The sequence below is a fragment of the Chroicocephalus ridibundus genome, chromosome 1 (genome assembly GCF_963924245.1).
Source record: "Chroicocephalus ridibundus chromosome 1, bChrRid1.1, whole genome shotgun sequence".
Taxonomy (NCBI): Eukaryota; Metazoa; Chordata; class Aves; order Charadriiformes; family Laridae; genus Chroicocephalus; species Chroicocephalus ridibundus.
The window spans coordinates 47675277-47688442 of NC_086284.1; the positions used below are offsets into that span (position 1 = coordinate 47675277).

Genomic DNA, 13166 nt, shown 5'->3' on the forward strand with positions numbered 1-13166 from the left:
GTACCTGAAATATTGCAAGAAGGAAACTGCTGGCCAACAGTGACTTCTTTTGCTGTTTCTTGAACTGCCACTGTTTCAAATACCTCTGATAAAAATGTGCATCTGGGTGGATCAAATGCCAAGCAGAGGGACTGACTCATCTCTATCCTTCTCAGCTAACTCTTGGAAAATGGGTTTTACCACCCTGCAGGCCCAGCCTCACACCATAGCCTGATGTCTGAAGCAACTGAACATCCCACTTCTTGGCAGTTTTTTTAGATAACACGAGCCCAACACGGATTTCCCCGGGAGGACAAGATCAAAGGAGAATGTCACACACACTGCTGTATGTTTTTACCAATGGAGGCAACACTTCCAGATGCAGATGTATAGGAGCTATTTGAAATGATGCCCTCAGAGATGAAGTGTTATAGTCAGGTTTACTTAATGAGTTTTAGGAAACCAAATCGTGGCTTTATGGACCTAACAAATGCACAGGAATGATGGTATTCATTATTTTCTCCTCCTAAGATGGTCCATACTACACGATGCACATATAGGGCATTTTTCTTCCTATTTAAAGTTCATTACAAGTGCTTTATGCACTGGAAAACGCTCTGAGTGCACCTATCAGATTTTCAATCAAAACAACCTGGTGTCTGGTAGGGGCAACAGAATTGGTCAATTTATTTCATAAAACTTTATGTACAAAGCAGCAGTATCCATGAACTTAATGGTCAGAATATAGAGTCTACAGGGGTAATTTTTATTACAATTTATAGCAAGATTACCCATACTCCACAGTTTTCAGATTTTATTGAGATTTTATGGGACTATATGGCTAGAGCAGTTAACTGCACCCCGCACAGCTATGGTTCACAGAGAATGGGAATTGGCACTGAATGCACAGTGTAACTAATCTACCAGAGAATATTAATTGCTATGATCCAATCAAAGGCAATATTTAAAATCATTTCACCAGTCAAATAATTTGCCATAAACCTGTAAAAGAATAGCTGTGTGGAGAAATACAGAGGTGAGAGTGATTGCACAGATGTAATATATGCACATATTTAAGCATTTCTGTCACTCGGTTGTATACATAAACATACAACACCATTTTTTTTAAGCAAAGGACTTTCCTCTTTCTAAGCTATGTGAATAACACGAGACCTCATCTACACACAAAAAACCAAACTACTGAGACTACTGAGATTTATATCTCACTGAGCATCCAATATACAAATACTCTATCACCAAAAGTATGCAGGGAAAACAATAAGGACAGAAAATATTTAATATTAAGTAAAATATTACAAAGCCACTACAAAACAGTAGCAGATTGCAACTTACACACTGCAACAGTCTAGAGATATTTTAGACACCAGAAAGTTTCCAGCAGGTTGGTCCAAGGCACAATAAAACCCAAGGCAGGGATAGAATAAATGAGGAGTTTTATGCACATGTTTCTGCTGGTCCAAATTTGCAGGATAACAACAACCAGATCAAAGCTCAGCCCTGGTGAGAGGACAGAGCTGAAGGACCAGAGGCCTTCTTTGCATGGAAGAGAAGGAATTAACAGCTTCCAAAAGGTGCCGGGCCTCAGGATATGAGCAAATGGACTTCATCCTCCTTATGCTGGGCTTCACAAATGAAGTTGGAATACACATCTACCTCACTCCCTTCCCCAAACCTGCCTGTAGTTAGAAACATACATGGTGTTAAATCCACTGTTGATAAATCTTAGAAGAACATATGCTTCTGTAGTGAAAAAACCTAAGCTTGTTACTAATGAGTCACCAGAAATATGACTTTTCTGGAGATTTAAGCAGAAGACTGTTTATGGGATTCCCCGTAGTCAACCCAAGCTACTTTGTCTTCAAGCAATCCTCCTTCTCAATTTGAAATACCACAGCATATCTTGTAACCTGTGTTTTAACTCTTATTCTGGCAAGAATTACTATTTACTCTAGTTCTTAAATATATGCACCATCTCCAGTAACGCAGGTCCCACCCTGAACGCAAGCCTCTCCTCTGCCTGCTTCTCTTCCCAGATAGCCATTGCCAACCTGCTTCTCCTTCCCAAGAACTACTACTATTTCTTCCAGAAAAACCAAGCAAAGAGGGGGAAAGAGATTCAACGTTTTGCGAAGCAGGAGGGTGGAGGCGGACAGGTTGGAATACGTACAGGCGCAGACGTTTTTTGTGCGTAACAACAAAAAAATTACAGCTAAAGTAGAAACTCTGCACCTCAATGCAATTCAAATCCAAAATAACCATCTACTAAAATGTAGAAAGGATAATCACTTCACATGAAATAAAAAAGGCAACACTTCTGGTTTTAATTAAGAGTCTCTTCCATAGCAGAATTTATACAAACAGACCATATAATCTGACCTTTAAACATACGGAACGGTTCTCTAAATTTCTAACTTCGTACTACAAATTGCGTTTACTTTTGTGGAATAAACTTTACAGGAGGCAGAAATAACAGCTGTACTTAAAGAAAACCCAAGGGCAGTGGATAATGTAATCTAGTGGTATGACCTGTTTTAAGTCGCAGAAAAATCTGTAGCAAAAGGTACTGCATTTTTACTACTTATTAATGTATCCACAGTGAGGAATATGGCAGGTGTAAATGGTGAAAACTATGTCTGCTAGGTCTATACACAGACAGAGTAACATAAAAACCATCCACACCTATGTCACTATGGATGTGTACTACATGGGAAGTGGATGAAGTTCAGTTGGAAAATTTAAATTTATAATGTTCTTAACACTGGATATTGCAACTGGTGGTATCTTTTGAAAATTTTAAAACCAATAAGAGAGAGAACCCAGAAACTTGGAACGCAAAAACCCAGAAATATCAAAGTTGCACAGGTCCTTGGTGCACCCACATCAGGAGGGAGCTTCTAAAAGGCCCTTCAATGAATGGAGTTAACTCTGCTGAACTACAGAAAACAATTTTTAGGGGTATTATCTTTGACAAAATCTGCTGCTAGAAGGACATGGTTTGCCAGTAGTATTCATGGATGTCTTCTGAAAGTGAAGCAGTTGAAGGCTAATGGGACCAGAGTTTGTAGGGTTAACATGTTCCTCCCATGGCGGGCCTTTTCACTCCTGTATGTCCTAGCCTCTCCTTGTTCCCCTTCACCCTGCCCAGATCTCTTTTCTACCCTCCTTTTGCTTCTTCCCCTTCCTCAGTCTCCAATCTTTTCCCACTTTTCCTCCTGAACATATTCACACATCCGTAGCCATCTCACCACCTCTCCTTTTCTACCCCACACCCTTCCATTCTGCCCCTCTCCCTACTGCCCAGCCCCTTCCAACCTCCTCCTTGCCTTTTCTCAGCCACAAATTTTTTTGCTTTGCCCTTTAAGGGGACTCATATATTTTTTCAGATCTCCAAATTTCATTTGGTTTCCGCAAGTGCTTAAGAAGACCAAAAAAAAGGACAATGGTCCAAACCAAACTTGAGGTTCATGGCACAGAGAGGTTCTAGAGTTTTTCACCAAAAAAAGCTGGAATAAATTTTTCAACATAGAAAATGCTACATTTTTTTTTTCCTCTACACTCACTCTCAGGAAGAGTGGAATAGTTTTTTCCCTGAAACTTTCCTCAAAAAGAAAGAAAACGAGAAAAAAGAAATAGCCTGAGGCATACATACGGCATGGAAAATGTTAGTCTAAATGGTTAACATATAGACAGACTGAGCAACTGAAGACAGGGTTTTAACGGAAATCATCAGGCAACCTTATCTATAGGTGCTGCTACCTGCTGTGCCTCTTAATTATACCTTTTAGCAACCCTCACCATTGCCCAACAGGGAGAAAAAAGGCGAGGAGAGAGTTTTTAATGGTATTTTAGTGCTCTGGAATACTTTAACGTGTAATAATGTCTAGTGGTCACCACCTACTCCAACGCAGAAAAAAGTCTCCAAGCGCTTCGTAAGGCTTTGGATGAGAGGACAACAGTGGTGCCCACTGAAGGAAGCGAACTTCGTCTCTTCGCCATGTTGTAGGGGGTGGCAAAGGAACTTGTGCCTGGCTTCTGTCCCCTCCCTGCCCCAATGCATTACTATGGTTTGCACATTTCAAATAAGGTTGTAGGGGGCAACTTGCACAACTGGGCTGGTGGTACTGGAGCAGCACACAGAGACCCTCCACTTTGGGGGTCTACCTGGGGTGCCTCCTCCCCAGAGGGTGAGCTGAGAGGTTTTTACCCTGCAAAAGCATCAATCTGACAGAAGGGTGCTTTTGTAGCATAGAATTATAAAGTTATAGAATCACAGAATGGTTTGGGTTGGAAGGGACCTTAAAGATCATCTAGTTCCAACCCCCCTGCCCTGGGCAGGGACACCTCCCACTAGACCAGGCTGCTCAAAGCCTCACCCAGCCTGGCCTTGAACACTTCCAGGGATGGGGAATCCACAGCCTCCCTGTGCAGCCGGTTCCAGCCTCACCATCCTCATTGTAAAGAATTTCTTTCTAATATCCAATCTAAATCTACCCTCCTTCGGTTTGAAACCGTTACCCCTTGTCCTATCATTACACTCCCTGATAAAGAGTCCCTCCCCATCTCTCCTGGAGGCCCCCTTCAGGTACTGGAAGGCTGCTATAAGGTCTCCCCGGAGCCTTCTCTTCTCCAGGCTGAACAACCCCAACTCTCCCAGCCTGTCCTCATAGGAGAGGTGCTCCAGCCCTCTGATCATCTTCATGGCCCTCCGCTGGACCCGTTCCAACAAGTCCATGTCCTTCTTGTGGTGAGGACTCCAGAGCTGGATGCGGTAATCCAGGTGGGGTCTCACCAGAGCAGAAGTAGAGGGGCAGAATCACCTCCCTCGTGATACTCTCAGATTCTGTTGCCCCCCTCAGGGTGTAGCGCATGGCACAGGACCTGACGGAATGCTGCCAACAGCTCATATACACAAGAGTTAATTCTCTGCAAACCCGCCTGGTTATCAGTGCTGCAGAACTGGTTTGATTTAATGGGAAACCTTGCAAGTGAAAAATAGGAGAGAGGAGGCAGGACAGAGAGCAGAAACGAGCAGCACATTGGGAGGCAGAAAAGGAGAACTGAGGCTCGGCTGAAGGAAGGTGTGACGAAGAACGCCAGGATGAATGATGCCACCAAGAAGGATGCACAGTGGCAGAGGAAGAGATGACAGTAGGGGTTAGAAATATTAACAGATAAAGAGGGAGAGATGAAGCAGGGCTGCTGAAACTGGCACTCAAAGAACAGTCAGCAAGATGGCAAGGAGTAGAAAAAAATGGAAAAATAGAAAAATAGGGGGAAACAGAAAAGGAGGTAGCGATTTCTTGTGCTGGAGGAAAGAGAGAATTCAAACAGAACATGAAGAAAGAAGTATTTGCTCAGAAAAGCAGCTGCCAGGATGAGAATTTTGTCCAAGAGAGGAAGGTGGACTGGAAAGCATCAGGAGAAGCAGAAAGCCACCCGAGCAAAACATCTGGAGGCAGGATTAGAGGGATGGTGGTGGTCTGAGAAGGTTTTGCATTAAAATTAACAATGAAATGGTCCTAGTCAAACCTGGAAGGAAGAGGAAAATTTAGCATGAGTAAAACAGAACTGGGAATAACAAGGAAAAAACCTTTCTCTGTATGCTGTTTCCTGCATTTTGCCCCTAAGTACCTGTGTCTAGAAAAAGAGGAGAGGTCTGAACTTAAGTCTAATGTAATTTTCATTAATTTTGGCATTGAAAGGACCTCTGTTCAGGAAAGTGTCTAAATTTCATTAGAGTGAAGAGGACTTGGATACAGGCTAATATAAAATATAACTTTAAGTGCTTCCCAACCACACCTCTGGATCATCAACGTGGTCTCTGATTTAGCTCCCAAAGCAGCAACAACACAGGGATTATGAGACAAATGCTGCCGATGCTATCTGTGGATCGACTTTGTTTCAGCAGGAGTATATTTTCGTTTCCGAGAATAATCAATGTTCATGTTAAAGTTGAAAGTAGTGACTCTGGATGATTCTGAAAGTGCATTTCTCCTTCAGCTGGTAGAGGATTGGCAACCAATTCAATCTGACAGCAATGTCCTGTTGGCATCTGTGTACATTTATTTCTTGTTTTCAGCACAAAAGCTGACCACCGAAGGGAAGACAGTCTATGCATATATGAAATTTATTTAATCATTAAATTTATGCAACATCATTGAATTTTACTATTTATATTGTTTTACATTAAAGAAAGAAAAACACACTCCAGTGAAAGCTGACAAAAGATGACTGCCTAGAGTGGACTGCTGCCCATTATTCTTCTATCGTATTTACTCAAATTAACCTGAACATCAAAAGAATTAGCGATAGCAAAATGGGTACAACTGATGAGAAAAAAAATTAAAGAATGTTTAATCTCTTCTTTTTCTTCAGCTGTACATTAGTAAGTGCTGCAGGACTGGTTAATGATCTCTGCCAATAACAGCACAGAGGCGATACTGTCAGGGCAGCTCAGGAGGCCTGGAGCTTGTGGGCTGAAATCCCTATGGCACGTTAAATTCTGGAATTTTGTTGACAAAACTGGGGTAATAAAGTTCCAGTTTTACAAGATCAGGAGGTGCTTCCTATAGAGGAGACTACTACCAGAGCCAACTAGCACCTCTGAAAAGAAAACAAACGGGAAAAATTCTGGATGAGCTGAAGGTCAGGTGCAGCTCAATGCTCCAAAACCAAAACACAGACTAAAACTTCCCTTTTTTAATTTTTCCCAGACAACATGGCAAAAAGCTCTGCTTTCATTCATCATTTTTTGACATAACAGCGCTAAGTCCTGAAATCACGTCACTGTATGAAGTGCAATAAAACTTCTTAAACTGTCATTTTGAGGCTTAAAACAAAACCCAGATCAGCTGTGAGCTCACTTCCTATGTCCGAGCCTGAGGAGAGGGCACACAGTCCACACTCGGGTACTGAGGGAACAGGAGGAGAACCAAAGATTTATGGACAACAGGATGCTACTAAACATCAGAATGACCCATCACTGTAGTCCTGTGTAATTATACACAGTCGCCAGTATATCAAAACCAGACAGGAGAGTTGAAGAAAAAAAGTCTTTTAGGTGTAGAGACCCGTTCATTATGCAATTAGGTACGTAAGAGATGTTATAAGATGTATTACTAAATGCCTTGTAGTCTCATAAGCCCTAAAATAAGATTACCTGTCAGTACCCTCCCTTTCCGCCTCACGCAATACCTCATTTCAGGGGAGAATTAGCCATATTTTATTCACTCACATGTGATGAACCTTGAAATGAGTCTCTCTCATTCCTTTCCTCATGTTCCCATCTCTGTTGCTAATGCCTTCTTTATAGAGCTATGCCTTCCAAGTATCTGCGCACATCTGTTTTCTCTTTACTTCCTCCACCCATCATGTCACCATCTCTAACAAGTCTTTGCTCCCTCGGTAACTGTTACGTTCTTGTTTTTTCTTGCTCTCCAGCTCTCCTTTCTGTGTTCTTTGGACACCTCTCCAAGAGTGTATCTGTCCTTCTGGCGTGTGCTTTCTTCCTCCCTTCACACCTCCATGTGCCTCTCAGGTCCTGTGTCTGCAAAGTTCATTCCCAACATATACACTCCGTGTGGCTTCCTTCCTTTCTGCTGTTTAATCTGGATGAAGAAACCTAATTCAAAGTATTCCACTGCCACTCCTTGAGCTTAATAAAACCTACCTCTCTGCATCTGCTACCGCTCCTTGGTCCAAAAGCCTTTCCTTTGCACGTTCCAACAGCCCATCAATTGCTTTCTCTTTGTATAGAAACAGCCTCTCTGACTTCCCTTCTCTTCCCAAATCTGTATCACCTGGTGAGCTTTTTATGTTCGTCTATGATGTTTTACACATTGTCATTATTTCACTGACCAATTTCTTCCACTTCTGGGGAGGATTTATTCCTCTCAGGACAAAAACTTGCCATGAGTTGTCTGAGCATCTAACACCACTTCTGACCTCCATCTTTATAAGAATATTTATTTATTTTAAAGAACATCTGGAATAAGACTTTTAAAGGTTCCTCCCAACAATGTAAGTTAAATATCTCTTCAGCAAACGACCCTGTAAGTTTGTAAACGAGCCACCGTCACAGCATTGCTATGTTTTTCCTCACAAAAGAACAGCTTTAGATCCGCCACAGATGCACAAAACTGGTTCCACCTTACCTTTGACGTGGCTTCTCCCATCCTCCAACAGTGGTACTACTATAGTGTTGTTCATATTCCCAGGTGATCTCACCGCTGTATAGACAACAGGTACCGACTGTACCACCACAGGGATACGGTGCACGTGACTCATTTTGTTGGACTGCAAGTTCATGGGGCTTGAAGGTGGTACTGGATGGATAATGTGCAAAAACTGCTGGCCTCCAACACCAGACGCAGAGGCCACAAGAGGACCTGGAGTTAATACTGACGGTACAGACGCTGCTGAGGATACTGATGTTATTACTGTGGGTGATGAAGCTGGTCGACTAGAAGAAGAAGAAGTAGAAGTAGAAGAAGGGGAGGAGGCTGATGCTGTCATGGAAACTGGTGAAGATGAAGCTGCTGTAGGGGATGACCTGGCTTTGTTTATTGACAAGTCCACTGGTTCAGTCTGTGTTTGGAAATGGTCTGTAGATAATGAATCCTCCACGGGGTCTGCCTTCATGTTGTTTAGTAACAAGGGTACAGCCTCCATATCTGGGTAGTTGTGGACGTTTGGAGACTGTTGAGGAAGGACAAAAGGACATAGTTACATATGTGGCTAAAGATGATTTGCACACCCAATTGCTAACAGGTATCACACAACTTGGTCATGAGACCCACAGGATTTATTTCCTTTGTGTCAGCTCATAATTTTAAAGGACAAATCATGATAGAAAGCACAGATTATTCAGTTTGAACAGAATATTAAAAAAAAGTAAGTTCTAAACTCATTTCTTAGAAGGTGGCAGGATTAACTGTACAAAATCACCCTGTTCCTTTGCACTATGCAAAGGCATCAGTGACAAAAATTTTAAGGTCTCCACAGGTAGCCACTATTCATATGCACAGGACATTTCTTTCCAACGTCTAACTTTAAGCTACAGAGTTACTCTCTTGTGTCATCTCCAATGGACATGAAGAAAAACTGGTCACTACCATTTTTCAAACCCCTTTCTGCATGCTCAAAGACTCTAATTTCCCCCTCCTTGCCTACCTTCTTCTGGAGTAGGCAGACCTTGCTGCTTCTTTCTGTCATAACTCACCTTTAAAAGAACAAGCCTTAGCACTCATTTGCTCTTCGCAGCGATCTTTGTAGTTTTGTCCACATCGCTTTTCACAAGGCACTGCCTTACGCTAAACACAGTCCCTTCAGTTCAGTGTTTGACTTTTTGCATTCTGCATGGTCACACATAATGACCTTACAGGTCAGAAAAGAGCCCCGCGTTCGTATGGCTGTCCTGGTACAGGCAGCAACGGCTACAGCAATTCATTATTCTGATTTAGCACACTAGATAGCCTTTCCCATTGTTACGATTTTAATTTTTTTTTCATTTTTCCATACTAATTAAGAACAATTTTCCTGACTTCACAAAATAATTATGTGCTTTAGACCAACTCTTTCAAAGCTGGTTGGTCTAAATTTATTCTAGACTGCTGCAATCTGCTATTTTTATAGTTTTATTCCTTATTTTCACCATCAAAGAGGTTAATAGAATTTTTGAATAACGCTAGGCCAAAGATAGATCCCTGGAGAAGCTCATTTTGCTATATCTTCTCTTTTTGACAGTGCATCATTAATAACTACTCTTTAAAAATGTTTTTTCAAGTAATTTTCAATAGGCAGAGCTAGGAAGGGAATGCCCATCGATAACCTGGTAGTAAGACAAAGCACAGCTCTCAGCTCCGCAGCTGAGTACCTCCATGGCACTGCACTGCAGCAGAGCTTCTCCACAGGCACGCACGTGCCGTTATGTGCTGTAGTACGGAAAACCAACCTCGATAAATAAACGCTTGCCAAGCTACTTCAAACCTCACTTGACCCAAAGCAATTATTCCATATACACATCTAACAAGCCATCTTTTTATGGTACCTAAGCAGCTCTAAATGCATTCTCTCGATCTCTAAATTACAGTATTTACTAGGTATCTAAAATGTTAAGTCAGAAATAGTTAAGCCACAAATATTGCAGTTTGTCTATCAAGCAAGCTATGAATTCACTTTGGGATTTTTATAATCAACTATGTTAAATATTTTCATGGAGAACCCTCCTGGTTTTGAGTCAGAGCCAAATTTCATCACAGAAGGGAGTTTTATTGCAAAAGGAAAATAGAAACTCTAATATTAAAAATTGTAATAATAACAAACTAAGTGGATATTATCCCTGGCATGCTGAAAGATGAGATGTTCTGGTAGATCCCATCTATTCAGCTGATTTAGACTGGTTTTTGGATCTGAAATTTCCCTCCATTTGAAAGCAAGAACATCTCTGGAACAGCGAGTCTCTTCCTCTATTCATACACAAATCAACTTAAAACAAAGGGACCCCAATTCATCCGGCCTCTGGACCCTGCTGTTCCGCTGTAATACAAATAACAAAAGCAAAAAAATCCCTTTATAAAGACAATAGGAAGTTCTTCTGCTAAAAAAGAACACGGAGTGAAGAACAGGTCACATTTCAAAGTGTATAACCAGTGACAAGTGACAAGGTTATGAAATTTCTTCCTCAAGAAGGCAAATCTGCCTGTAATTCCCCAGTGATGATTCCCAGTACCTTCCCCCAAAACACCTCATCCAGGCTACCGTCAGGAATGAGATTTCGCATTAGGCACACCATACATGCCAGGATAAAGACAAAACCATAAACATACATGGCGCAAGTAGTTCATTTGTCAAATCTCCACAAGTCTTATAGATGCAATGCAGAAACAGGCTGGTTCTGCTGGACTAAACAGATTGGTGAGAGAGTGAAGGCAAGGCGGAGAGGGACACCTGCACAGGCTATACCCAAATCTTCAGAGGCCAAAGGCATCATCTTGTATCTTAAACGTTTGAGAGAAGGGGAATAAACGGGATCAACTCATGTACAAGGGAGATGAGGGATCCCCTTGTGTACATGGCTGGCCAAGGGGCATCTAGAAGCAATATGAATTGCCAGCTCCATCCACAAGGCAGATGAATGTGACATGGAGGAAATCCTACACGTTGATGTATTTTCAGGCTTCTCCTGGGTGCCAGAGGCAGATTTCAGGTTGACCTAATGCTGCCTGCCTCAGCAGCACAACCTGTTACTTGGTGAGCTGAAGGATGGACCTCCGTTGCTCTTCAGAGAACACTGAAGTGCTCTCAGGGCACCAGGGTCTTGATGTCATGTCAGACTGCTCCCAGGAGTCTTCTGATTTCCGGGATATTTCTGAGACTGGATACAAGGGATCCACATGGACTTCGAAAGCAGTCCATCACCAAACTGAGTGCGGTCTGCCCCAAAGCCCCACCTGTCTTTGCAGCATCAGGCCCCTTACAGGAAGGGTAAGGAAAGATCCCAAACCCTCATGTATCTGACGTCACACAAAGTACTTGTTCCATGGATAGAGTCAACTGTCTTTGAGACAAAGCACAGGTCATGACTTACAGATTCTTCTACGCTGTGCAAAGAACAGGCCTTTGTTTTACTACAGTAATTACACCTAGTCTTTGGGGGATTAAAAAGAACCGCAGGAAAATAGATCATGTAACTGCAGTCTACCATACAAATCACTTTCTCTTTTAATAGCCCGTCTGCGTTTACTTTTGTACTGTATATTCCTTATATTGCATCTGCCTTTTAGTAGGTACCCTCTTCTTTTCCAGAGCTGCTGGAGGGGCCATGCAATCTCTACGTACTACAGTAATACAGTTGATATTATTATTTCAGTCTTCAGTAGTGGACTAAACTTGAAACCTTTACAATCCCTTCATTAATTTCTCTAAAGAGGATGAAAACTGGTATGCCCTTCAATGACCTCCTTTCCCTGCCAAAACTCTAAGACTAAGAATGCCCTTTCTTTGGTAAATTCAGGCTGTGACTGATGTCAGTCGACATTACAAACCACAGCAGAATCCTTACCAAAACAGGCTTGTACATCCCATACTCAAGATAAAAATTATAAAAAAGTGTTACATTTTGTTCTGGTGCAGTGAACAAAGAGATCTACCCCAACAACTCACGCTCCCTTACAGTGACCTATGAGTGGCATAGATGTTTCTCCAAGATCTCAGATTTTATCTAAGCTGCCAAAGATCTACTTAAACTGTATTTGAATCAAAACTTTGAACATTAAATCATCATTACTTTCTGAAAAGGGATGGTATTAGCAAACTTTCCTAATTGATGATGACTATTCCAGAATTAGGAACTACATGACGAAGAGGAGCCAAAAGGGATGGCTGAATTCTCAGCACACCATTGCTTAGCATCTCCCTGGAACATTATTAACTGAGAATTAACTGTTCATTTCCCTAGACGATGAGTGTTGCCATTAGTTTTATTTAACAGAATCACATATTTTCTAATTGAGACGATCACAACGCTACGGCTGGGATATTCAGAGGTATCGCTTCAGCCATTCTGTCAGCTCATAAAGTCAATTGGATGAAAAACAAATGGTTGCATGTTTTTTCTTCTGTCTCTTTATTCCTGCATTTCCATCCCCATCTAGTGAACTGGGCTTCTTGTGGTGGTGTGGGATCAGCTGATTGCTAGGTTGGGCGTCTGAAATAGGTTTTCCCCATCGGGCTCCCAAAAGTGTCTGTGTTGGTTTTGCAAACTTTGCTTTGTTTTTAGGGGTCTAAACTCTGTTTTCGAGAGTTTAGCAGCTTCCAGAGAATTTGGTGGGTTAGAAAGGGTTCAGCCTGAGGTCCCTGTAACCCAGTGGGCTGTCCTGGATGCCAGCCCAGACCATGGAAATACAACATGAAAGGGTACAGCTCCACGTGGCTTCCCCCATCTCACTGCTCCTGCCCGCTGGTACAAAGGAGACGGACAGCATCAGCCCTTGGGACTCGGAGGTAAATCTCAGCAATGCCTCTCTCTGCAACACTGCCATCACATCCTTAATGCTGTTCACCATCCACCCAAACCCAGGCTGAATCAGAACTGGAAGGCAGGTTAGGATGTCTCTCTGCTAGAAAAGGCTTTTTTAATAAAGCCGCAGCCTCTACTAGTCAGTGCT

At 42.2% G+C, this 13166-nt stretch overlaps 1 protein-coding gene across 12 annotated transcripts in view; it reads right to left on the reverse strand.

The window, feature by feature from the left end:
• KLF12 (KLF transcription factor 12) overlaps positions 1-13166 on the reverse strand; it is a 254133-nt gene that overhangs the window by 88228 nt on the left and 152739 nt on the right. For all 12 annotated transcript variants that reach the window (XM_063335585.1, XM_063335567.1, XM_063335560.1 and 9 more), the window contains one exon: positions 8154-8697. In XM_063335585.1, the coding sequence (XP_063191655.1) occupies positions 8154-8697 (544 nt within the window). The remainder of the gene's footprint in view (positions 1-8153; positions 8698-13166) is intronic.